Source organism: Anopheles coustani, chromosome 3 (genome assembly GCF_943734705.1).
Source record: "Anopheles coustani chromosome 3, idAnoCousDA_361_x.2, whole genome shotgun sequence".
NCBI lineage: Eukaryota > Metazoa > Arthropoda > Insecta > Diptera > Culicidae > Anopheles > Anopheles coustani.
The window spans coordinates 51,960,974-51,987,517 of NC_071288.1; the positions used below are offsets into that span (position 1 = coordinate 51,960,974).

At 42.7% G+C, this 26,544-nt stretch overlaps 3 protein-coding genes across 4 annotated transcripts; 1 reads left to right on the plus strand and 2 right to left on the minus strand.

Annotated features, from left to right (window-relative positions):
• Positions 1–1,034: 1,034 nt before the first annotated feature.
• Positions 1,035–1,724, minus strand: LOC131258804 (uncharacterized). The gene is made up of 3 exons (XM_058260184.1): positions 1,541–1,724; positions 1,280–1,403; positions 1,035–1,211 (listed from the first exon to the last, which is right to left on the minus strand). Exons 1-3 carry the CDS (start codon positions 1,651–1,653, stop codon positions 1,140–1,142), a joined length of 309 nt encoding a protein of 102 aa, XP_058116167.1. The 5' UTR covers positions 1,654–1,724; the 3' UTR covers positions 1,035–1,139.
• Positions 1,725–3,181: 1,457 nt separating this feature from the next.
• LOC131259310 (uncharacterized) lies at positions 3,182–3,364 on the plus strand. The gene has a single exon (XM_058260767.1). It carries the CDS (start codon positions 3,182–3,184, stop codon positions 3,362–3,364), a length of 183 nt encoding a protein of 60 aa, XP_058116750.1.
• Positions 3,365–3,833: 469 nt separating this feature from the next.
• LOC131259149 (uncharacterized) lies at positions 3,834–4,279 on the minus strand. Of its 2 annotated transcripts, none has more exons than XM_058260576.1 (2): positions 4,192–4,279; positions 3,834–4,112 (listed from the first exon to the last, which is right to left on the minus strand). In XM_058260576.1, exon 2 carries the CDS (start codon positions 4,104–4,106, stop codon positions 3,918–3,920), a length of 189 nt encoding a protein of 62 aa, XP_058116559.1. In that variant the 5' UTR covers positions 4,107–4,112; positions 4,192–4,279; the 3' UTR covers positions 3,834–3,917. The 2 variants fall into 2 exon arrangements, with proteins under 2 accessions (XP_058116559.1, XP_058116560.1); XM_058260577.1 differs by having other exon boundaries at positions 4,188–4,265.
• Positions 4,280–26,544: the final 22,265 nt, after the last annotated feature.

Here is a 26,544-nt window from a genome sequence, read left to right on the forward strand (position 1 = left end):
TACAAATAAACAATTAAACAACAACAAGAGCTAAATTCAAATCCAATTATTTTTTGTCTTGCATCCCGATAAACGGTTTGTCAGAAATCTAATAAACATTTATGAAGACTATAATCAACTCAAAACATATTAATAACAAGAAGCTACTGAAACAAACACTTTAATGTACATAGGATGTGATAATATGAGATCTATCAACGTTTTTAATCTTTCTGGCAAAGTTTAATTAGTTGTCATTGAGGTGCTACTGTTTAAACATTGTAAAAGCAACTTAAATTTACGAATGACATTCTTCAAATTACATTATTATTTGAAGGTACTTAGACGATACATTTACTCTTATACCTTTTCCACGAAGGAGTCTTTAAGAAAACTGTTAAGTGAGGCATACGTTTTCAATCAACATTCACAAAGTAAAATTAAAGTTGGTCTAACATTCAATGGAATGAAGACGAGATTTGTGTAAGAAGAAGATATAAGAATTCTTTAGGATACCATCAATGCCATTATTTAAGCATTCTTTCACAAACGTTTATTAGATATGATATAAATCATTAGTGCAGGATGATTTATCCAGCATTAACTTGAATTTGTAATTTATCGAATTGCTGTTGGAAACACCTGGTGGACGTACAAGGAATTTCTAAACAATAAAAAAAATGCATGAACAACATTTACTGAATTGCCTATGTGTTTAACTTAATACAAATAAGATCAAGCTCGACACATCCAGAGAATGATTGAATAGTATTTACCGATTAATGAAAATACCATACATCAAGCAATCTCCATTCATCTCAAAATTGTTATAAATGTTGTTTCATTGATGTTCTGGTAAGAAACTTGATGAAGGAACAATTATATAATTTTTCATCTCAACGATCTCATAACATTGGTTTTGTGTACTACAATATACCACTTTCCATTTGATTGAAATATTTAACTTTTTACGAGCCCTCCTGTGAACCTGAAATCGGATGGTACTTACCAGGATTTCCCGACAGCCATTTCACCATAGAAATGAAACGCACCGTTTACCTACAGTTGCCACTGTTTATTTACAACCGATTTTTTCCACAACAAATCCATGGGATGTTATAAAGCGCAGATTTAGCACGTTCTGTTTGCTGGCAGTTGGCTTACTCATCTTCTGTCGGGATTCCTAGCTCGGCGTTGGTCCAACTGGACGGGTCGGGATAGTCAAATTCGCCCTAAAAAACAGAATTCAATACAAGGTAAGCTCTTTTTCATGATGTCTTTTGAATCTCTCGTCAATTACCGTAATATGCTCGTACTCGTGGAACAGGTGCCATAGGACCCACCACCACATGAAACCGCCAGCAATCTGGGCACCGAGTCTCGAGGCCAACTCGGGCTTTGGTCCATTCACGCGATACGACCAGCTAGTTTCGTTTTACGTCGTTCGTAATCCGTATTTCGTGAATACGGTGAAAATCGATTCCGAAGAACCGCCGCAGGTCGGAAAAGCAAAACAAAACAATTACATAATGGAACGAGAATCTGCAGGGCGGCTACTTACTCGTGTCCATGGCGGACGAACTGAGCTCGGACGGCGTTCGAGTTGATTTTGCTATGCCCGGCCACTGTACGCTGCAGCAACCGGCCGACCAGAAGGGCACGGGAAGTCAGCATTTTTGTTCGTTCGACGACGCCGACTTCGACTTTTCTCTGTCGATACGACTAGCGATCCGGATTTTTACAATAACAATCATCTGACAGTACCGCGTTGACAGCTGATCTTTCACTCCGCCACTCACGTTTATGCTATGGTATCCAAAAGTGCAAGAGTGTGTTTAGAAAAAAACCTAATAATTTTAATTTCTTTTTATCCTATATTGAAGATAATTTTCCTCATGTAGAGTACTGAATGCAGAGAAAAAACCAAACTTGAAAGGAAAATACATCGGCATCTTGAATGAATGATAATAGAATGATTAAACGATAGAAATCATCTGTAGACTAGATGCATACGCATTATACCCTTATTAGACGAGGGCTTTTTCGGTCATCTTTGCCCAGTATTTTTCTGCCAAAATTGACTTTTGACATAAAAATGCTATCCGCTCGTGTAATAACGCAAAGTTCCGCAAAATGTGTTTTGCAGTTAATTGATCATTTTCATGTTTGAATTTAGCTTATTGTTCAACCTAGACTAAAGAACAAAATCTGTTGCAAACAACAGAGCAAAAAGTAAACAAATCGCCACTTTGACATAAAAATACAAGTCGAAAGAAAATCGGAACCGATCGTGCCGGGTCCGATTTTCTGTCTGCAATATTGCTGTCAATGGCCATATGACACTATTTTCCAAAATCGACGGACAGAAATATTCCTCGTCTAATAAGGGTATTAGAATTCGCGCGCGGAGCACCGGATCGAAAAACAGAGTCAATTCAAAAGATTGACTCTGCACAATGACTCACATCCCTAGGTATGACAGCTGGTTTGAAAAATTTTCTTGTTATAGTCACCTTGGTTACTAAATGTACCACAGATGGCGCTAACTAAAAATTTGAAAAATCCAGTAACAATTGTTTTGAATCTGCCGTTTCCTCACATCTCGTTGGTCATACTTTGTGTATTACATTACGTACCCAAAATTAGTTCAGTTCACTTAAAAAACTTTTTAAATATTAGACTGTTCGAATACATCGTCTAAGTAATAAAATTCTGGCATTTTCAACAGCAACACCGAATCGAACAGCATTAACTAATCAGCAGAGGCTTATCGTAATAGGACCCCTGGGGTCCGTTGTCAAAAACAACTTTGCAGTGAAAGTGTTGTGTAACTGTTGTGTTCAAGCAAATTCAAATTCATCCTTATCAGCAGTTTCGGCCATCCGTATGAACCGGACCCATCTGGATTGCGTCAAACTGCTGCGATAATACTGACGTGGTGTTCTAGGGGCTGTGGAATCAAAATAAGATTTCTTATTCCCGAATGTGTTTCGGTTGCCCAAATGTTTTTTTTTTCTTTTTTGCTGTGACTATGTTTACACTATAAAAGCGAAGCGCATGGGGGTCCTTCTACAACAGTCAGCCATAAGACGCTTCAAGACCACGCTACCAAAACACACTTCCAAGCAATAAGTAAGTTTCAAGATCGTCGCTTTTAGGAATAATTTTTGTTAAACATTTTCGGTTGGTTCTTCTTGCAGAGATGAAATTCCTGTGGTTCGTCACTTTCCTGCTCGCACTCGTTGGCATGATCGCCGGAGATGCCGGTTGCCCGACCGGATTCAAATCGCAGAACAACAAGTGCGTCTCCTCGCGCCCAGTGCATGGCGATTGCCCGAAGGGCTCGACCTACAGCGCCAAGCTGAATCTGTGCGTTCACAACTAGGAATAAAGTGTCGATGATGTAATGTGCCGTTAATTTCGAGAGTCAATTTTCACGACACGATGACATTCGCCACGGTCCGCAAAGGGGGAAACAAGTTGAAATTGGTTCGCTAATGATGAGGCTACATCCACCACCGCCAAGCCTCACAAAATTCCGTCCAGAGCTCGGCCAATTTGGGCGAGCGAGGGTTCCTTTCCCGGACTAATTCCGTTGCAAACTTTGTTCGGGGGATACCACAACGACCTACTTGCCGTGGTGCATGTTGAAGCATTATGCAGCCATTCGATCCATTCTGGCCGCCCGCTGCACCGGATTGCAGTGCCGGAGGGATCGTTAACCACCGCACAAGCCCTCATAGTTCGTGGCTCGTTCGCTTTCCCGCGGCGTTATTGGAAAGTTTGGTCGCAGGAAAATTTTCTCATCACCAGCATAATTCCCTTCCCGGAAACGCAGCGCTACTGTGTTCAGGAGTAGTAAGTTTGAGTAAATTTATTTAATCACACCAACGCGATACATGCACATTTTCGTCATCGGAAAACTCGCAGCGCTCGGATTAGTCCGCGACGCACAGGTTCAGGGCGACGCTGTACGTGGAGCCTTCGCGGCAGGTGCCATGTACCGGCCGGGGCGTTACACACTTGTCGTCCTTTCGCTCGAAATTGGGCGGACAGGAGGCGGAATCACTGCCGAAGGCACCGCCAACCAGTGCCAGTAGAAACACGAAAAACCACAGCAGCTTCATTCCGACCTGCGATTCGGGGGTAAAGACAAACAGAGATGACGAACATTTTCCACCATCGACCACGATGGGCTGGCGACGTACTTACTTAAAATGGTGCGAAAACTTTGCCCACGCTCTTCACTCCTGCGGGATCTGCGGTGACTTCCGATCCGATGCACGCCTTCAATTGGCACGTTTTCGCTGCGAACTGCATCGGTTTTATACGCTACAAAACGTAAACACCGGCTCGAGCCGTTGATCGTTGCACCGGCCTCGGGCAACTGCACTCTCTGCCGTGTTTAGGAATGTCGGCGTTATCAGCTGGCTTTGTGTAAGAACACCCGCGGGACATTTCGTGTCTTATCAAGTTTATGGAAAATCTAAGGCGCAACTAGAATGGCGAATCAATCGTTTTAGAGTTTCAAAACCAACGCGGTTAAGCAAAAACAGATTCATACGCAATTAACCATATTCAATCATGAACTATGCCTTTAATTCCTTCCAGACAACGCTGTTATGAACTTCTGTATTATTCTTACGTCATCCAATCGATTATCCCTTACTGACGTTTCCCAAGTAGAACACTCATTTATTGTTCAATAAACAATTAAATACGATCGAAGCATAGTTCTCTTTTTCCATTCGAATATGTTCTTAAGTATATCGACATTTTTGAGAACCAATTCAGATTAGTTTTGTTCGAATCGAAACACATAAAATAAACTATCAGAAAGTGATTTTGTTTCCGATGCGATTATGTTTTTTTAACTCAACTTTCAACTAAAACAATGTGGTGAAAAATCATATATTTTTGATTAAAAAAAAATATTTTAAAAGTTTTCTTTGAAATGAGTGAAAACAAATCAAGTTAAAGACTTAACGTTTTTGAATTGCTAAAGCTGAAACAATCTATTGCAAGTTTTGTTATTATCTAAATACCCTTGTGAATCCATAAATTATCGACGTGTGCATCTGACTAATGAACCCTTGTGAACCAAAATTTTGTAGGTCATAGGCTAAGGAAATTTATTAGCTCCTTAAAGCCCCTTGTTCATTGTTTCTCCTATTCTATTCAAAGTTTAATGTTGGAATAATTTCGTCAAAAAGATGCGAGTTGTGAGTTATGAGTTTGTGGATTTACTGCCGAATGAAAGTAAATAAATTATAGGAAAATGTAAGAATCATGCAACTGGTCCATCTGAATTGAGTTTTGATGAAGTAAAGAGTACCAAACGTCGGATTATCATGTTTTTTCACTTAAAATAAAAATGTGGATCTCCTAACTTATATTAAAATTATCAGGGAACGCTTAATCCGCCTCTGCACTAGGTTATTCTTCTGTACTATTTCTCATTGCAATATGAAAAGACGCCTTGTTGTCTTCTCAAACTATGGCAAGCGTTAAACATGTCTTAATGCAAAAACTAACTACTTAAGCTGCTGTTTTTTTTTGTTAAGCTGATTCGTAATTATTATGAAAAACACACAGTAGAAAAATTATTGAAAATCAATACCTTTAGGTAACGTTTCTGACATTTCCCTATCAATTCTAATACCCAGCTCGTTCTATCAATAAGTTTCCATGACAATAAACTATTAAAATATTAGTTGTATACTAAACGAAACCACAGTATAAAAAAGTATATTTATTAGCTTTATTTGCGCAGGCTCTAAATTAGCGTGTTGCAAAGCATTAACCATTAAATAAATTGGTCAACGTCAAAAAACATTCTCGTAATCGTACTGCACAAATTTTCCAAGGAATTCATCGAACCGGAGGTTCATAACCACTAATTTGGCAGCAAATGCAACACCATTGCCATCGAAGTGTGGGAGATTTCCGATCGTCGATCGGAAAATGGGATTTACAGGCGTGGGGGATGAACATTAAATTTTTGGGCTGCCGTCATTTGAACTGCACCGAGAGAACCGCTTGAGCCGATAACCGGTTGAGCCGATTTGCTGCGCGATAACGGCGGCTAATCCCTCGAGCTTGTTCAAACTACCCAGACCGCACCGAATTATGGTGGTTTCGGAGAACGGCGACCTGCGGGGAAAGCGTGCCGCAGTTTTCGATCGGAAGAGCAGTTTGTAAATTTGATTGCAGCTAATGTTTGTTTGGGGCAAGAGAAGGTTGGGGTTGGGTATGACGGAAAAAAAGATAGAATGCCCGCGCTAGGGAGGGCGTTCAATCGAGTACGGAACTCGTGGGTCGGATGAGGCTCGTGAGGGGAGTAGATTTTTGCCTAATCTATATATCCTGGCGCATCCCCGTCGTATGCAAATGCATCCTGCACACGGAGGGGTCGTTTTTTGCCCAGGTTTTTCATCGGCCCGCCTCCGAACGGTTTTTATGGCAACCACGGCAAGCCCCGCGTGAGCAGCATCCAATCCGTAATCAATTTGAAACTAATTTATATCCGACGAAGCGGCGGGCGGTGGGCAGGGGGCAGGCGGGGTGTGCGCCGTTCCGGATGATGGCCGCCGAAGTGATGATGACGGTGTTGAAAGGACCGGCCACGGGTCATGGCAGATAAATGGCGGGGGAGCGTGGCCGACGAAACCCTACGCCGATTTGGATTAACTAAACCCAAATGAATAATGCAATTTTGGGGTTTTGGGAGCGTCACTTTCCCCGACGGGTGGGAAATGAAGGCGGGCAGAGTTGGGGGTTGGGGTCATGATAGCTGATCGGTGAATGAGATCTATGTGCTCCTGTGTGTGTATGTGTTTGTGTGTGTTTGTGTGTATTCGAGTTTTCATTTTGTTTGTGGCGCTTCAAAAACATGTTGCTATGAAATTTTAACCCGATCCCTTTATTGGACTGTAAAACGATTAATTTTATGAGACCGAAAGCGGAAAACAATTCTCTCTCCCCCCACTCCCCCACTACTCGGGAACCGATTCCGTGTTCGAGTGGATTGCCCCGGGGAACGATTACCATCGTAATGGAAAGTTCAAAATAACCGAAATAGTCGTCCCGTACCTCACAGCTTCCGTCTGTTGGGTTGAATCGGTTCACCAAAGTCGTTCGTACTCTGCTCAACCGGCTCAGAGGGTATCCTTCGATGGGTCTTTCTTTTTGTTCCTAATTTTTCATGTTTATTTCTTTCTTTTTTAATGGTTGCGCTACCAACGGGCCCCAAAATTCCGCCCGGAAGGATTGGGTTGCATCGTTGCACGATTTTCGAAATTGTATGTCTGTCGGTTCGTCTGTCTGTCTGTCTGTCTGTCTGTTCCAATCCGTAGCGCGATGGATGCGAGTGAATGTTTTCGATTACTTCACACAGGGCATCGTTAATGTTTGACTTTTGCCACGACCAAGATGTTGTTATCAGTCAGTGAGATGATGTTTGAAAGGGAGGTAGAGAAAGAAATCGATGCCGGTACACTGCTACATATAAATAAATGTGCTTACTAGTTGGTAAAAACCATGAAGAGTTATACAATTTTGTTATAGTTGAATTGAACGATTTACAAACATATTACATCTACGAAATTTCATCAATACCAACCTCTTAGGTGAATTACACGGTTCGGTATGAATATTAAAACAAATTGAAGATAAAACTTTATGGTATTTTTTGGTACTGTTTTTAACCGAATATTTTACGGGTTTAAATAAGATGTATTAAAATGTGATAATTATTTAACCAATTTTAAAAATAATTGATTGCACCCTTACGTTTCGGCTGTAGAAACGTACACTAGCTTATGCGAGGATCTGTCAATGTACGGCAGAACACGTTAGTTTTATAACTCATATTCATAACTATATGTATGTGATATGGTACAAGAAAAGTCAATTCATGTGGTGTATACTCTCCATCAATTGCGTGTTATTTGCGTTCCAGTGGCAAAATAATATGTTTACTTAGCATCCACAATAGCAACATTCAAGGAATAACAATTACAAAATTAAATATTGCTCACAATACATCCCGATGCTGAATTAGTTTTTTAAGTAACTGAAAGTACGCCAAAATCTCGCTATGGTCAAATCATTTGAGAAGAGAGTTAATTTTGAGTATAATTAAAGGTATTAATTTATAGCACAAAGGACAAACATTTGTATGTTAAAAAAGTACAAAATTCAACGGAAATAAGACCACATGATTCAAATAGTTAAAAGTTACGATTCTAAATATTTTAAATTATATCACTATTTTAGGCACTTTTACTGTTTAGCGAATTGATATTCCATTTGAAACAGGTTTAACATTATTTTTCAAACTTTGAAGCATCATTTCAGCTATCTGGCCTGCGTTTTTTTTTTTTATTATCTTGCCTTTTTCAGGACACGTATGCCGAACCCTGGACTACTGGATGGCATATGTCTTATAGAATCAAAGATACAGAATTTTAAACTAAAAAGTGCATTATCATACACAACGTATGAAACAAGACTGTTGATATAGTTGACTTGACGGATACAAACGATTTTTTTATCACTAAAAAATACAAAGCAAAGTTTTATTTTTCATCTATTTTGTTGAAAAAAATAACTTCTCGTTTGAAACTCGTAGAAATGTGATTTAACAGTGGATAGAATGTTTAGTTTCTTACATCCTTATGCTCACCACTGTAACCGAACGCAAAGAACCATTTCCAATCGTCCGACTTTGTTCCCCGAGACGTTCTAGATTATAGCTCGGCGCTTCTACAGAAACTCGTGTCGAAATCATCGCCCCCCATCCCCTGCCCAGGTCGTGCTTTTGTGACCTACTCAACCCATCCCGCAGTATCGTTAGCGGTTCCGTTTATGTAATTGTGCAATCTACATCGTCGAGATTCTCATTACTCTCCTTATCGCTGCAGTATGGTGGAAGCGTTTTCTGATTTGTTGTGTTGTTTTTTGCTCCCTTTTGCTCATTCGGTGTTGTTGTTTGTTTTGCCGTAACTGGCCTTTCGTGGAGCAGAGAGCATCATCTTGAGCATCGCAGTAGGTCACGGGTTACTTAAATGCGACCGTAGCCGTTACCTTGAAAATGTGTCTTATTGAAGTTAGGGAGTTTAAAAAAAACGGATGAATGGATTGCTTCTCGGATGCAAGCGAACTATTGTTAGATTTTGTTCGGTACTGAAGAATGGGCATACAAAGAGAACACGTCCTTCTTTGTGTGGAGATTATCTTATCTTTCTGCGAATCGATGCGCGCGTTTCGTAAAAGTCTGCCGTTCGTGGCACGTTGGCGGAATCGTTATCGTGCTGTTAAAGCTAAAGAAAAATATCTGTGAATTACCACCGTAACATGCATGGGGTTTAAAGGCGCAGTTCCGTCTAATACCGAATAAACCATCTTATCTTCTTCACGAGCGTCATGTTTGGCAACGTCTCAATGCATACCAAAACCGAAGAGTTTCTGGTGAAGATGCTACAGAAAACTTTAGTGTCTGCCGCTCCGAATACTTCCGTTTTGGGAAAAAGGGATTCCTCCCACATCAACCTCTTCCTCCCCACTGGATAGTGTCGATACTCGCGAGGATATTTCCTCACCTCGTTATGCACCGGACGACGGACGGGCGTATTGGAAAAGGGAACTTTTTAATTTGCATTATTTTAACGGAAACAACTTCATCAGGCAGATCAAACTTGTGCACCCCCGAGTTCGCATCCGGAAGGTGGATAACCCCGACCAAGGGAAGACCTTCGTCACTGGGAGGGACGAGGCATAAAAACGAATGCAGCCGCCATTCTAGCGGCGGATGGCACTCAACGGATGGCATGTTTTGCAAAACAGTTAGTTAACCCAACTTTCTCCCGGCAGCAGTGGGGTGCAAAGTTTTCGCCGGAACTGCTGCTCTTCGGCACGCGGGTTGAGGGGAGGTCAAACGGGGAGCGGTCTAGAAGGGTTGGTAGTACTCATTATTTTCATATTCACCTTTGAGCTGCGTGCATCGACCACGAAACCGAAGGAAATCAAACCACTCGAACGCGAACCGGTGCCGCGTTGGTGGCTGGGATCAACTTTGCTCATGCGGTTTGATGCTGGTGGACCATTTTTCCTGCACCGTAACCCATTATGTGCTAGCATAGGAAAACATAGCATAAACCAAAAAATGCATCAAACCATAAAGGTTAAGCCGTAACTTGCACCGATTTCCGACCGAGCGAACCGTCGCTAAACAATAGAATACCCCACGCAGGTGGAGTTGGCAAAACTCCGTTCTCGTTGGTATGGATTTTTGTAAATTTTCCCGCGGCCCATTCACACCCCACTTCCCGCTCAACATGGCGCTGAGCGGTGTTCCCGTGTCGTCTCATCATAATAATAATATTTTTCCGTTGCCCACTTTCATTTGTATCCGTTTGGGCAAACCTCTTTACCACGCATCCAGCATAGTTGGCTTTCGGTTCTGGCTCCCAAAGTTGCCAACAAAAGACTATTATTTTCGCTACAAGAGCATCATTAACTCGTTAGGGAGTTGGTTTTTCTTGGTTGGTAAACGGGGGATGCTGGGTACGGTTGATGGCTTTTTATTTATGTTTTATGTCCATTGAAGCGTACGCGCGAAAGGAGACAAGAAAAAAACCCAGAAACATTGTTTTAATAAACCACGCAAGCATAAAGCCGGTCGGTGCGTGATGTACCAACAACAGGGGCTCCAGCAAACTGCGCATACAACAGGTTAGTTAGTTAGTGAGGATAAACGATGATGTGACTTTTCATGTGACAAGCAAATTTTGCAAGGCGACCGCACGAAACGGGTCGAAGGGGGCAAGAAGGGGTAGGTAAACTTTCCGACTGGATGATGTTCGTGTTCAAATTTATTCTCCCGAAGAGAACGAGATAGAGTGAGAAAAAAAAGTGAAAGTTTAGCATGTTCACACACAGCATGTGTGTTCATTTAATACTAATTATGTAAGTTTAAATTGGATACGTTATGGTGATAGTTTGGCTACAAATTAATGCGGTTCAGAGTATGGATCTGCATGCTTGGTACCACCGGGACGGCGATTATCATTCCAGCATAAATGCATCGCCCAAGGACGCTGCACCCAGAACCTTTTGTAGTGCAACCACCCTATCAATTATGTCGAAAAAAAAAACTAACTAGCAACCGTATGGTAAGTTGTTTATGGACGATAATGTCTACGGGAATAGAGTCTGCCTTTGTGATCGTCGTCGTTCGTCGTCAGTCGTTCGACGCCGTAAACTGCACGGAAACGAATCGACCACCCCGTTTGCTCCCGGTGGGCGGGGGCCAGAATTCTCGCACAGATGTATCATAGCCCAATTGTGAAGTTTCCAATTGGATTAAGCTCAATTTGCTGTCAGGCAAACAGCACAAACTCCTACACCGAGCTTCCGCCCTGCCACTTCCCTTTTTTCTATATCTCGTGTTATCGCCGAAGTGGCATCGGTTCCCAGCCAGCGATTCACCTTCAGTCGACGCTGCACATCGCCCGGTGCCGTGTAGATTCCGTGAAGCGATTGGTATATACACACTTCGGTAGAACGCAGCTCGTCCGACCTCTTGGGTTCTTGACGGTTCCTTGGCGTCGGCTTTTGGCCGGAGATGGCAAAGTTGCTGATGGTGTTGATGGCGACCGCTTGGTGCTGGGTGCTGATCGTAGCTGTTGCCGAACCTGCCACTGCTGCCAATGCTGCTGCGGCCGCACTCGTGTGTCCGGAAAACTATCAGCTCGTGAACGGTGTTTGTGTGGTCCGCTCGAGGGTGGCAAGCCAAACCGGAGGCTGTGGGGCCATGGATGAGGGCGAGTCGAGTGCCACCCACGGATGCAAGTTTCCAAGAACTTGATGTGTTTGAAACAGGTTTTTTTTATCCGGTGAAGTTCCGTGCGTGAGGGAAGATGTTGAAAAATGCGGGGAGAAATAAAATACTTCGGATAAAATGTTTCGGTATCAACGATCCGCCATCTTTGTACAGGAAGGAAAACATTACGCTTTCTTATTTTTGAGCTCTTTTTACTTTTTTCAACACTTTGTTTTTGTGTTTATAATTTTGTTTTAAATATAGTATACTAGCTGATTAACCCGATTTCATCCGGGTAGAAAGACAATTCCAAACGAACGAGTGTTTTCATTCAGTATCTTGAGTTTAACAATGTTAAGAATGTTGGACGTTTCACGCTTGAAAATTGGTTTTCTCATAGTTATGTTTGGTGTAAATTTTTTAGATTGATTTTGCGTGATTCAAAATATTTGTAGGAGAAGATAGAAGAAGTCTGAGATGAGATTGAGCACTCAAATTGTCACCATTCGTTTTAGTGACCCCAAATACTACGAAAATGATACCCATGTTGCATTTTAACCATTGTTGAGCTATAGGGGTAAGATGGTAGTCCCTTTTATCCTATCCTGTGCATGGAAGGAATTTTATTACATGATGGCTACATATTTAAGTAGTATGTGTACCAAATTTTGTAAAAACCCATTCCATAATTGTTGAATTATTATTATTTTTCATCATTTTAGAAGTTCGGTGTTCGTGGATTGTGAAAGGTGTTGGGAAGGGGAAAGGGAAGGAGGATATTTGAAACAATAAACAATTAGCTACACTCCAGCCAAGTTTGGTACAGATAGACTTATTAGATTTTGCGTTGCATACATGTGATAAGAATTAACGCTCTTCATTTTGAGCATTGTTTTTGTATGCTGAAGAAGAGGAGAGTAGTGGGAGTCTGGGCTAAGATTGAACATTAACAGTAAGGCCATTCGATTTAGAGACCACAAATATCACGAAATTGATACCCATATTGCATTTTTACCCTTTTTGAGGTATGGGGTAATGGGAGAGCCCCCCTGTCCCCTTCCCCTAGATGGATGAAATTTTAACCCATGCTATGTCTCTGTATAAGCAGTATTTGTACCAAGTTTTGTGAAAATTCGTTCAATAATTGTTGAACTATAATTGTTTTTCATTAATTTTAGAGGGTAGGTGTTGGGGAGGGGTAGGGAAGATTGGAGATATCAACAAACGAACTTCAGATCATTCAATCCTGGAAAATTAGCTACCTTCCTGCCAAGTTTGGTGTAAATCGGCCCGGTAGATTTTGCGTGATGCGATCACATACATATATATATATATACAGACAACGGTGACTTTTATATATTAGACTAGTTACTTTCCATGTTTTGCTCGATCGACACTGTGTTGCTGATAAAAACCTCACAAAATAATTTTAAAGTAAACTTACATCAAAACAAATAATGGTAAAGTGATGATGAGTTTAAGAGAAGTCCGCCGATCGATTTACACAATTGCTAGCCTAAACATTAACTACTCTTTGAACCATGCATTTAATAGATATTCAAATAAATCTTAAGAGTAATGAAATCCAAAGAAAATGTTTTATTTAAACGCTCTCAACATGTTGATTGAATTTTGTAATAAAAGAAGGTAAACTTACAGTTTCCTTAATTAGGAATAAATTTTTGAATTGTTAAGAAAGTTTTCAATTATATTCTTATTTGTAGTTGTGTATTTTATATGGCATCTAATCAACCTGCGTGCTAGGTGTTCCCTGCCCGGACTCAACAGCATACTGTTAAATTTCGTAGCAATGCAAACAACAAACTTTCCCGCTTCTAGCGCAAACAGCTAATTTTCCACCTCGCTGCAAAATGACCCCCGGTCCAGCGACCGAATCCGTTCGATCGAATCCCCGTCCTTGGACTCGCGTGTTAATGGCATTCCGTCGTCCCGTGTGTCGCAATTGCTTTTGTTTACTAGATCCGGGTGGATCTGGTCCGTCTCGGGCACACTCAGTTTCGGTTGCCACCGAAATGGGAAAACTTTTCGCCCACCTAAGGGGGACTTTTCACCTCCGCGCCGTCACGTTTAATCGGGAACACCGTGGGTACGCCGAGTACCTGCTCGGAACACCTTCCGAAACCGAAAATTGAAAGCAAACAGTGTGCAACAATGTCATCTCGATGCTGGCACGATCCAATCAATAGAAAATACGGCTTGCGGCTGTGGGATGTACCTTTTTTTTCTTGTTTTGGTGAACAGTTTTGTTGCTCAGAAATGAAGGTAACTTTGGTTCAGTGAGGCGCAAAAACACATTCGAAAGGTTGTTACAAATTTGCCTGATGTGTTAGGAGAGTGCCAAGGGGATTATTTAAACCACGAATATGTGCTAATTACGCATTGCGGAGCATTTCAATTAGAATTTACTTCTTTTCTTTACTAGCAGTTAAGCTAGTCAAACTTGTTGCTTTACAGGTTTCAATGCTGCTCATCTACACACCATCAACAAATAAATTCACCGGAAGCCCGATTTACGCATCGGTTTGAAAGACGGGATTCACTCGGACCGTGCAGTTTCATTTCAGTTCAGCATTTCCCGTTTCTAGCTTTTACGAGTTGAGAGACTGTTGGCAGCTTTTATCCCGAACGGAGGAAACTTCGTTACGTCGAACGTTACGTCGAAATCGTGTTCCATTCCATTTCGACCTTGGTGCACCGCAAAGCTCTATCGCTGCACAATCTGGTAAATAGGATGAACGCTTCGCATCCCCGGGCTAGATGGTGAACTGAGAATTAATAGACGAAATAAACGGCATCAACAAAATTGTGAGTCGTAACCGGCGAGTTTCGCCGCAACGGACAGTCGTTGGATTTGTTTTGGGGAACACAAAGTTTTCCCCGACACAGAAAAGGCACACACACACACACACACACACAGAGCTCGGACGGTCGCGGTGGAGGCGATCCGTTACGGCTCGTGACCGGACGTGCGCTTCGGAACGGTTCGAAAATCTACCGACTGCCCTCCGACGGGCATTTCTTGCAGTTTGCTGCGCATCCGCTCGGTATCGGACAAATAAGTTGCATTGGTTCGTACCGGTTGACCCTCGAGTGGCGGGCGGGACGACGGATGCGGGAAGGGGGTCCGGTGCAGCGGGGCAGGCCATCAATCATCGTGCAACCGACCATCCCGAATCATCCATCATTCAGTGCGAATTCCCAAATGGGCTACTAAACAACCGTTTAAATTTCAAAACAATGTATCATCGTACTTTTCCGAGGCGGAGATGGCGCAAGCTTAGTGCACACTTTTCACTTGGGTGGAGGGATTTTGCCGACGAGCGGTCGAAGAGTTGAGTTGTAACTCCCACGGTGCAACTTTTGATCGTTCTGCTTGTCGGCATGCGGACGGAGAGGTGCAAATTTGGCGTTCTGCACTTTGCTGTAAAAGGTGCTGATAGCGCTCCGTCGGTTCACCAAGATTGGACTGGGGAAGGTGGAGGATGGTGCTGATGCGGTTGGTATTTCACAATGAATTCCAAACAGGTTTGTGTGAGTCGAGCTGGGACGATTTAATTTTTCACCTGCCTAACAGAGATTTATGGCCCTCGGACGTACAGACCGTCGAGAGTCGAGTAATCGGCCGTACGATCCGAATGGCATTCCGAAAGCTACTTACAAGAATCATGTTTTTGTGCACCCCTTGCCATGATAGGTATCGGTCATGCCAAAAAACGGAAAAGTGTAGCCCAAATGAAACCAAATCGTTTTTCGCACATCCTCTGTCAGTACTGAGGTTGTTCTTGTTCCCTTAAAACAAAATCAAACATGCTTCAAAATGAAAACAACACGTACCAAATATTTGCATTGTCCTTTAACTTTCCCTACGTTCGGTTTTGTGACCCCCGATTGGGTCGAGCATTTTGATCCGGTTTTTCGATTTTGTTTCTGTCCACATTACCGTTTGCTTAAATCACGTTGGCATTATAATTTTTATGGCAAGTCAAACCATCCTTGTTTGTCGTATTCACCCCCGTTCCTCCCGGCTGTAGGGATTCGGACAAGAATGAGTCACACACCGTGCCAAGCCCTGGGTCCTGCAATGTCAGCTGGAGGTCAGACCGGAAAAGGCCGTCCCACAAACATCGTCCCATGGGACGGTTGCCCGGGGGCAGGATACGTCGCATACGGATTCGTGGGAAGCTCTTTTGTTTTGTTGATAAAATAGATATTTATGGAAGAGCCTTCGCATTCTTTTGCTTCCCTGGTCCTCGGTTCTTGTTGCTGTTCTTTTTTATTTAGTTTTTAAATCTCCCTTTTTTGGACGTAATGAATTGATTAAAATTTTACTTTCCTAAATTTATGCTTGCTGTTAACTGAACAAATTGATTAGATTAATTAAGATTAATTGTGTAAATATACTTTATACTACTCATATATTTGTGTGCAAAACAAAAAAAAACAATTATGATGGTTTGATAAATTTCTTAAAACTTTGTGGAGATGACATCAATCTCATAGTTAATAACCAAACTAAATAGTTGGCATAGCGATTTCACGCGAAAGCAGTTATGTAACTTGTTGTTGTCAAAAAATTGAGATGCAGTTTTGTTTGATAATATTTTTTTAAATAAATTATTATATTCAACCTTAAATTTTCGACGGCTACAATTTACTTAGTGTTTAATATGATGCATTTTGGTTTGCTTCATGTTTTCTTACTCAGCTTATTTTTCCAGCATTCAGAACCTTTTATCCAAAACCATTTGCTTTGAAACGAAAATACAATGTACATGATACTTATGTTGTTTTAATTTTTTATCATACTTTGCCTTCCCAAGCAGCATCCCAATGTCGGTATTGTGCTGTATCTTTTCCAGTTTCCATTTTGGCATCATGTAAAAAATCGTCCTGTTCTTATGTTCTTTTGTTCGCGGTCCATCACAAAACCGCTCCCTTTTGGCAGGCAAACGTGGCGTTTCAGTTAGCATGTATGACATTTAATTTCAGCATTTGGATATTGTACCCGAATTCAGTAACGAGTAGTATTTTTTCCTCGTCTCACACTAATAAACAGCATTGTAAAGACCCGAGTTCCGATTCCTCGAACGTCATGTTTTCGATTCGATTTTGTACATCACACATCGCGGTTTGCGTACGAGGATACGAATATGGGTAGCCATGTGCATGTCCGTGCAACACTCGGTGGTGTTATGAACTTTTTCACTCGATGACGCACTCCGCAACTCCATGTTTTGTTCCGCAAGTTGCCCTTCGGTTATCCCAAATGGCTGCAGGAGTAGATTAGACGTGCCACAAAGATTACAAGCGAAACAGATTCGAGAATCGAAAATACATGACACTTGTGATCGATAACAAAATTTGGTGTTCATGTCGTCAGTGCAACTGGTCTGCGCTGTGTCGTTACGAGATTGCTTCTGTCTTCAGGATTCACATACGTCCTCCACCATTCAAATTCCTCCCGGGAACGGTGTCGTCGAGTGTTCAAGACGCTGATGGCGACGTACCAGCAGACCATGCGGGTGCCCAACACTCAACACCGAAGCTGGAACGAGAGTGAAAGACGCAAATCATGACAACGGAACTTTGTAGCTTCCGTGTGCATCGGCGAAGTGCATCACGTTGCAACAATATTGAAATAGATTGAGAAGTTTATCAAAACGCAAGTATGTGCCGAAACGGAACCATCCACGTCTTCCGCCCTGTCTGCACAAACTGGCCCAACCCAGACACAACGCTCTCGAAGGAAAATGGACCATTTCCTTCGTTGGCTGAGTGCATGGTTTATCGGCACAACAAACGGGACACACTAGGAAGCCCCCGTCGTGCTGAAACCTGGTGGAAAACCATTCCCAACGGTGTGGAAGTGTGGTTTGGATGGAAGAGGCAAAACAAACATCCGCAAGGCCGACAAATGAACTGATCATAGACGAGAAAACCAACAACTTCGAGGCCAAAGGCAGGCAAAGATGCATAAAAGCATGCCGGCAACGATTTGATGGTAAGAGAGGTGTCCTTTCGGGGACGGTACAACACCGTTCCAGAGCATCTATCGATTTAGCTTAAGATATTGACTCTGGTTAAATACGGCTTGATGAAGATGGTTTGCATTTTATTGTTCAATTCCAAGCGATTTGAATTCCTTTTGGATTTATAAAATAATCAAATTAAAATTGATGGACACGACAAAGATTAACGTAATCTCCAAGGCCTTCAAAACCATTGCACATGGCCGTTGTGTTGTGTACGGTACCGACATTCTAAAATATCTAAATAAACCACAACGGTTCGTGACACCACAAATGGAAAGATTTTTCTCCCCAACTGATGCGAGCACTCAATCTCTTAAACAATCCTCACCGAATAATATTTGCATTTGCACTAATTTCGACACGTTTCGAAGCTGTCGAGATCGCTTCCGGACCAAGCATCCGATCCGTGCTGCACTTTTCCTACTCGGAAGCCGCCAGGCAGCAGGCCGCTCGGAACATGGGTACAGTTCGTCGGCTACACATCCGCTTCGAATTGGATTGCGCGGTTCCGCGAGTTCCACCGAGTGGAGTGCATTTCACGTTGCTGGCTGGTAACGGTAGGGTTCTAGCGGTTGAACTGTCGTTCCACCGGTAACATGTCATATGAATTTCACCGACAAGCGACGCCGGAAACGGATGCCGGAATATGCTCGATTCCTGATGTGCTTGATGAAGACGCGTTGTTTCGTCCGGTCGCTTGTTGGCACATCGATGGTTGTCTAGCGCGTGTTCGTTTAGATAACCACCGAAAGGGACACAACCTAGCCCCCGGGAATACAAATGTCGTATTTTAGAGGAGTAACTTTGCAAACACTAATTTAAGTTCCATCGCCGGCATTAAGGGGAAATAACGCTAACAATCTCTCAATTATAAACTCGATAATAAGCTGGGAAACATTTCAAAATATCTGTTTGGTAATGTTGGGTAATACAACTTTTAAATATGCGCAATTTTATCGGTTGAACATCAAGCAAATGAATTGCATATGAAGGTGGGCAACCGGATGCTCTCTATGTCCTGATAATTTTTCCAGATACCTAACAAAATATCCAGTTCAGTCAAATTTATCAAAATATTATATTTATTTATATTATATATTTATTAAAAAAAATTCAACGGACTACGCGGTCCCAGTGAATGTCTTAAGAACTAAATTTACAAAAATCACAACTTAATCTAACGTAAACTGCGGATCAGCAAGAAGCCTGGCTTTGAAAGTGTCAATAGATATGTTAAAGTCAAATGCTGGATAAGCTTTGTTAAATGCTCTGCACATGGCGGTCATTGGTGCGAACTGAGCGTAACGCGTCCTACTAAATCTAACCCTTAAAAACTCAGTGGTCCGCAATTGTCGGTATGGTGCATTAAATTCAACTAGCTCAAGCAGGGATGGCGCGTCGATATCACCACGGATTAATTTAGCTACAAACACAGCTTGAGCTACTAGCCTGCGTTTGTTTAAAGACTGTAATCCAAGTAAGAGACAACGGGACTGGTACGGTGGAGGTAGGTTACTGTCCTCCCACCGTAGTGAACGAATAGCTAGCCTAGTGAATCGTCGTTGAACCTTTTCTATTCTATTACACCAAACATCAAAACGTGGGGCCCAAATAACACTACAACATTCCAGACACGATCTGACAAGACTGACATAAAGCGTTTTTAGGCACATTGGGTCATCAAATTCCTTAGTGTTTCTTATCACGAAGCCTAACATTCTATTCGCCTTGTCAATTAATACGTTATAGTGCTCGCAAAATGTTAATTTATTGTCAAGGGTTACACCTAAGTCCCGAACCGAGTAACAGCGATTGAGGCTCTGTTCATTAAGCGTGTACATGAATAATTTAGGTTCTCTTAGTCTATGGAACGACACTAAGCAACATTTATCAACGCATAGCCCAAGTGAATTAACCTCACACCACGAACAGAGATCATTTAGGGCCTCCTGCAGCCTAACACAATCCGACAGTTGAGACACTTCACAATAAACCTTTAAATCGTCTGCATACATTAACACAGAAACATTTTTAATAACATTACAAATGTCGTTAATGAACAGAACAAACAGCAAAGGACCAAGGTTGCTGCCTTGAGGGACGCCTGAGGAACTAGAAAATGAAGCCGAGATGGCATCATTGATTTTCACGCTGTATGATCTACCACGTAAATAGGAACTGATCCAAGCGAGGAAGTCTGACCCGGCACCCAGTCTACCCAGTTTTGCAATTAGCAAGTCGTGATTCAGCACATCAAACGCCGCCTTGAAGTCCGTATAGACGGTATCAACCTGCCTCCCAGCTTCCATGCTTCGAAGGGATGAGGTTACGAATTGTGCGAGATTCGTAGTCACGGAGCGCTTGGGTACGAAGCCGTGTTGGTTCTGTGAGATGAGATAAGCACAACTACTCAATAGTGCATTACGCACCAACGATTCAAACACTTTTGCTATCGCACATAGAGACGTAATACCACGATAGTTGTTCACGTTGTGCTTATCTCCTTTTTTATGGATTGGCTTCATCCACGATGTCTTCCACGATGACGGAAACTTGCAGCATGTTGCAGACAATTTAAAAAGCAAACACAAGGGGTTGCATAAAGCTTCTGCACAATTTATAACGACAGCTGATGGGATGCCGTCAGGTCCAGGTGAGAACGATTTTTTGATGGATCGAATCGTTGCCAAGACCTTTTCCTCCGATATGTCCATATTGTTCAAAGAGAAATCAATAGCATCAATGGGCACATTGCTTACAGCTTCCTGGAGATTAGCGGCGCTTAAAACTTTCTCCGAATAGTTTTGTTGAAATTTCTCCGCAAATAGATTACAGGCATCCTGGTAATTTCGAGCAGTTCTATCGCCAAATGTAACCGTCTTTGGCAAGGCAGCATTCTTTCTCTTTTTGTTCACATAGTTCCAAAACCGCTTAGGATCCGATGCCAAGTTCGACTGCATGCGATTTATGTATTGCCGGTGCATTATGGAATTCAGTCGTCGAAAACTGTTTACTACAAGAGCATAACTCTCTTTATTGGCTGTGGAACGTCTTCGATTGTAGCGCCGGAGCCATTGTGCCTTAGCTGTTTTCAATGCCTTGAGCTGTCGGTTCATCCAAGGGTGAGACTTTCTAGAACGAGTTGTCAATGGACAGCACAGATACAGTATCTCCCTTAGTCGCGAGGAAAAGAGCTCAACGGCATAATCGATGTCAGTCGACTCACAGATAAACGACCAGTCAGCAGAAGCGATCAGCTCAGACATTTTTAAGAAGTCGGCTTTGTGGAAGTTCAGAGATCGTTCATTGGGTACAACACTTGCTGATATGTTTGGAGCGGCTAATACCGGGTTCAATGTTATTATCAGCGGTGGATGATAAGTATCAGGTGAGACAAGTAACTCAATGGCTGGCTCAATGACAGTTAAATTTTCATCCATAGTTTCCTCGTCCAGAAATACTAAATCCAACACTGTTCCCGCAGAATTGGTATGCATGTTGATTTGCGACAATCCGCAATAGGTAAACTCGTCCAGCAAAGGTAGGAAGGCAGCAGATGGTCGTGAGCGAGAGAAATCCAATACGGGGCAGTCATCGACTGAGGACCAGTGTAACGACGGCTGATTAAAATCTCCAAGAAGCAGAATATTATCATTTGGATATGCTTCTCTAACAGATCTAAGTGATTCGCAAAATTTGTTTATCAGCTGGTTGTCATTACAGCGATCAGGAGGTAAATAAACAACCCCAATCAGGAAGCAACTCTGCACACGGACCCATAAACACTCGATTGATGGTGTATTAGTGCAGCAAATCCTTGATTCCAGCAAAGAATCGACCGCAATCAGCACTCCGCCTCCTCTCTTCTTTCTGCTGTTCAGTTCATTACGGTCCAGTCGATGGACAGTGTACCGAGGGCCAAACACCTGTGCTGACGGAATGTCGTCGCTGAGCCAAGTTTCGGTAAGAGCAATAACATTGTAATCAGACGTCTCAGATGCCGTGAAAATATCGCTTAATTTCGTTCGAAGTCCACGAACGTTTTGGTAATAAATAAACAAGACAATCATTGTGCTGCGAATCCCGGATGACGGCGACTGGACAACGAAGTGTGAGCGTGATGATTCAGCATTGAAAAAAAATCTCGTGTTGAGGTTGCAGCCGAGGTTCTGTGCTGACAATGTGATTCGGCGTATCGATCAGTGTAACATTAGAAGCGTCCCTTTGTGGTGCAAGTGAGTTCGTGGTTGGTGAGCAGTGAGTAGTGCGGTCCTGAGAAATGATTGGTGAGCTGGCGTGATATGGAGAAATCGGTGACGAACGGCGGTGAGGAGATCGATGGTCAATAATAAACTCCCGTACTCCAACTCCATTTGGCCATGTAGCTGGGGTGAGGGCTGTGACGATTAGAGCGGCAGGAATTCTCACTTTAAACGACAGTGAGTCTCTAAACTCAGCACGTGCATTCTTCTTCAACAGGCAAAAAGCGATAACATCATTGGTATCCAGGCGCCGCTTCACTGAGTCGATTACTTGCTGTGTGGTAGTGGAGGCATTTAAATTGGAAAGACGTATCCATGTTCTAAGTGTACGCGTCGCCGCTTTCAGTGGTGATGTGTTAGTGTCAGTTCCAGTAAATACTTTGGGTAGTGTCGGTAAGTCATATCGGTCTTTTGAAGCGGTAACCGTATTGGCGTATGACGTCACTCCCGTTACCGCGGGAACCACTGGAGGAGAATCCATGAAAACACGCCGTCTTTTATTTGTAGGTAGAGCCTGCTGATCGTCCTGTCCCTGCTGAGGCTTAAAGGAATTAAAGCCAGTACGGAGCTCCATCGTTAACGGCTCTAACAGAGCCTTCATGGAAGACACTGCCGATGAGATGGCAGCCTGGAAGCCAACATGTAGGCCGATCTCCGATATTGTGAGACAAAGATGAGAAACTTTTACGCGCACTGTAAACAAAATAAATATGAAACATTAACCTTTTTTTACAAATTTTGTTTAACCCCCTCTTAATTAATGTACTATGTCGGCTACACAATATAATTTAAATTTAAAATAGCTTCTAGAGTTATGTAATTCAGATTCAGATGCATGAAGCTGAATGATTCTTTTCGTTTAAGAGATTCATGAATCTTTTAATGAAAGATTCATGAATCCCAAAGATTCATCAACTGATGTAAAATGGTGAGCAAAACCTGGGTATAGGGACACTTTGTTGGTCGCACGACCAAGCCAATGAAAGAATTATGGACATTCGACAAAGATCCATTCTTGAAGATTCATCAATGCTTTCAAAAAAAATATAAACGTCTGAAGATTCATGAATCCATCTGAATGAATCTTAGATGAAAGATTCATATTAATAAATCACGCCAAAAGATTCGTAAGACACAACGCTAATAGCTTCCATTGGCTCACACATGATTTTGCTTTAACTATTCTTGTTAACTAACAAGCAAAACAAAAAATAATGGTATGAATAATATAAATCAAAAAGCTCGCCGAATTCATTCCGGCTCTAGGAGAGCTTCGTGTAAGTGTAAGAAGTATGAGATGGGTTTAACTTTGATTTTTCTTTGTTTGACTTTACGCTGCGCGATTGGATTGCGACCTTCCTTCGACGTTACTAATTGACTCTTACGTCGCGACTGACTAGAGCCTGTATTTATACCTACCTCTCTCACGCGCAGAACGCGACGCCTATCTCCAAATAAGATAAAAATATCTACTGTAATTATAAATTGATTTTAAGTACATTTATACAGCCAAGTTGTATTTTAATACTTCAACTCTTGCATTGCAAGACCTTTAAACTCCACTTTCTTACCATAATACATCTATTTTATTCGATTCGGTTAAACTTTCTTTGATGATAAATACATCACAGTCCAACATTTGGTCAAACTGTTGCTGCATGATACGATATCCGGTCTCTTCGGGTATTTATATTTATCGTTGAATGTGTTATCCTTTTTTTGTGATGTTTAGACCGTTTCGATACAGTCTGATTTTTTTTTTCCTAACATTTACGAACATTTGATCGGTTAGGAAGCTTTCAGTTTGATGGTTTGTGAGATTTTTACATCCTCCCATTTCGTTCCCGCCGCGAGTGAAGTGGTTTCTTTTTTATGGCAATCTAGCTGGGCGTAAAATTTTACACCACCATACCGTAATCAGCGGCTACCGTTCGCAGCTTCGACGATAATTGTGCTGATTTTTTGGAAGGAAGTAACGCCGCACCGTATCGCCGTTCACCGGTTCCGCCCGGCCGCAGAACAATCAAGATTGGGGTTTGTTTTTTCTTTTGACGATGTTCGGCCAGCGTGAGTGTCGCATGTTCACCGCAATCGGCCGCCGTGATCCGCACACCGAGGATCGGAAAATGCACCTGGATGGAGCCGCTCTGCCGGGCACTTTGGCGACGATTCTTCACCAAGCGGTGCGATAATGTCCGACATTGTGTCGTGGGAAGTCATGGTATCCGATTTGCATAATTTTGTATGCTTTAGTGAGCAGATTTCCGAGGGCGATCAGGCACGTCCCGGGGCCGTGGATGGACACCCACGCTCATCGAGTGTGTCCTGTGTGTGTGTGTGTGGTAATGTTATAAGTGTATGAAAGTGTATACACTTTCGTTTATAAACGCTCACCTTGCGAGGGCGCCGTACAATCACCGTTCGTATTATTCGCAGTGAAACTTGCGCCCTTCTGCCCCTCGGATGGTGCTTACATTTTCACACAATTTCCTTTTTATCTATCGACTTTCTTTCCCTTTCATTCCCGCCTGCTCCCTCGCTGGGCTCATCTCGCTCGTGCGCATGTGGTAATGGACCTCGAACCACCGCGGTTGTTCGCTTCTCGGAGGAACACGTGCAAATAGCAAACCATGCGCCAACGGTTTCGCCGCTGGCCGTAAAACCGCTCGTCGGAGCACCGTTACGCCGAACCGCCGAACAGTACCCGAAATCGTCGTTTTCATCAATGTCATTATCGTTGTATTTTATGATAATTCCGGTGGCCCGAATATGCCCCACGCCATGCGGACCATCCGTGGCAGCAAAGGTGAGCCGTGCGTTTGCAGGTTGTGTACTTGTTATTTTCGCTCTTCCTAGTTTCCGGCCCTGGGAGGATCATTCTTTTACGTGTATCAATTCATAAGTTTACAACCAAACGTAGGAATGAATCGATCCCGCATTGTTGGCCTCAGTTTATTATCACGGCGGGAAGGTCCTTAAAACGCTTACCCGCACCTCACCTTGAGCGAAGTCCTTTTTTGACGCAAAAGGGCTTTCCACTGAAACGTGCGTCACGGAGCTAGATTTCGTCGTTCTGCCTTGTAACTTGTTCTGATTCGAAAAATCATAACTTTAAAGGTTCGTAAAAATATTTATTTACTCCCCTCGCGCCAACCTCCCCCCCCGGGGCTAGACATTTATACGGTTTTTTGACCGGTGGGGCTTTTTCCGGCCCCGGGGAAAGGCTCGCGAGCGCCACCAACTTCCATCGCATGACGCGGCAAAATGGTACACGAAATATTTTTGTGAACGTTTTACTTTTGCTCTCAACGAAATAAAGAAAAAAAAAACACCCTAGTTGGGAGGGATGATGAATGTGGTGCAAAACAAGTACGAGAAACGCTCGAAAAAAAATAACATAAAAGCAAACGTACAGGATAGCCGTTAAAACATTTCGTTTGAAGTGGTAAAATAATAATAAAACGCTTTACAGCGTTAACTGCACATTAGTGCCTGTGCCGGTTGATGCATCTGCACTCGTTACGGCGATGATGACGGCGACGATGATAATGATGACGATGATGCTGGTGCTGCTGGTCAGCACGGCACGGCTATTGCAACGACGCTGGGCACGCGGATGGTTTTGACTTGATAATGACTTTGATGATTTGTCGGTCATCATAAAATATGTCCGGGTGAAGCAAAAAGCACCCGCGAGCTTGGGTGGAAAAAGGGCTGGAATGGTCCGGTTCGCGAAGGTACCTGCTTGGAAATTGTGCTTGTGGGTTGTGTATGTGCTATGGTTTTTTAAAAGTTCACAGGACACAAACCTGGACACTCCACGAGTACCGCCAAACGGCGAGGAAAAGTGGTAAGGAAATCATGCAATTCCACGAGCGGTTTGTTTTGCGCAAAACGAGTCGCAATCACTCGACAAACATGGTCAACGTATGGCAACTGTTAGTGTGTGTGTTTTATTTTTTCAATTTCCCCAAGTAGGGGTGTACCACGGGAAACCTCATGTAAGCTTTCGTTCTACTCTGCCAGCATCCACAGCCCACGGCACGCTCAATAAATTTTAATCTATTTTATTTTTATTAGATTTTTCCCAGCAGAACCCATTTGTCAGCCTACTCCCGGTTGTCCTTGGCCTACCGTTGGCATTGAACGAATGTTTGTACTGCATCCAATGCACGTGTCACGTAACGCAGCAGTAGGGATATAGCATGGGAAGAATCCAAAAAATAAATCACCGAGGGAAAGAGACCGGTGGTGGGTAGGAGAAACAATGCACGCCGGGCAATATGTGATGAACATTTGTTATCATTACTTCGAATCAATAGTTGGAAACCGGGTTTGGAGCTGCACAATCCCAGGTGTGCGTGTTGTGTGACTCTATTGTCGACAACAATAGCATATGTTTAACGTTGTTCTGTTTTCAATTCAA

Bases quoted from the DNA above. Each gene is read 5' to 3' on its own strand.
- LOC131258804 (XM_058260184.1), bottom strand. From the start codon at position 1,653: ATGCTGACTTCCCGTGCCCTTCTGGTCGGCCGGTTGCTGCAGCGTACA. The intron at 1,404-1,540 runs GTAAGTAGCCGC...AAACGAAACTAG, and splicing joins TTCGTCCGCCATGGACACGA to CTGGTCGTATCGCGTGAATG. The intron at 1,212-1,279 runs GTAATTGACGAG...TCTGTTTTTTAG, and splicing joins ACGAGTACGAGCATATTACG to GGCGAATTTGACTATCCCGA.
- LOC131259310 (XM_058260767.1), top strand. From the start codon at position 3,182: ATGAAATTCCTGTGGTTCGTCACTTTCCTGCTCGCACTCGTTGGCATG.
- LOC131259149 (XM_058260576.1), bottom strand. From the start codon at position 4,106: ATGAAGCTGCTGTGGTTTTTCGTGTTTCTACTGGCACTGGTTGGCGGT.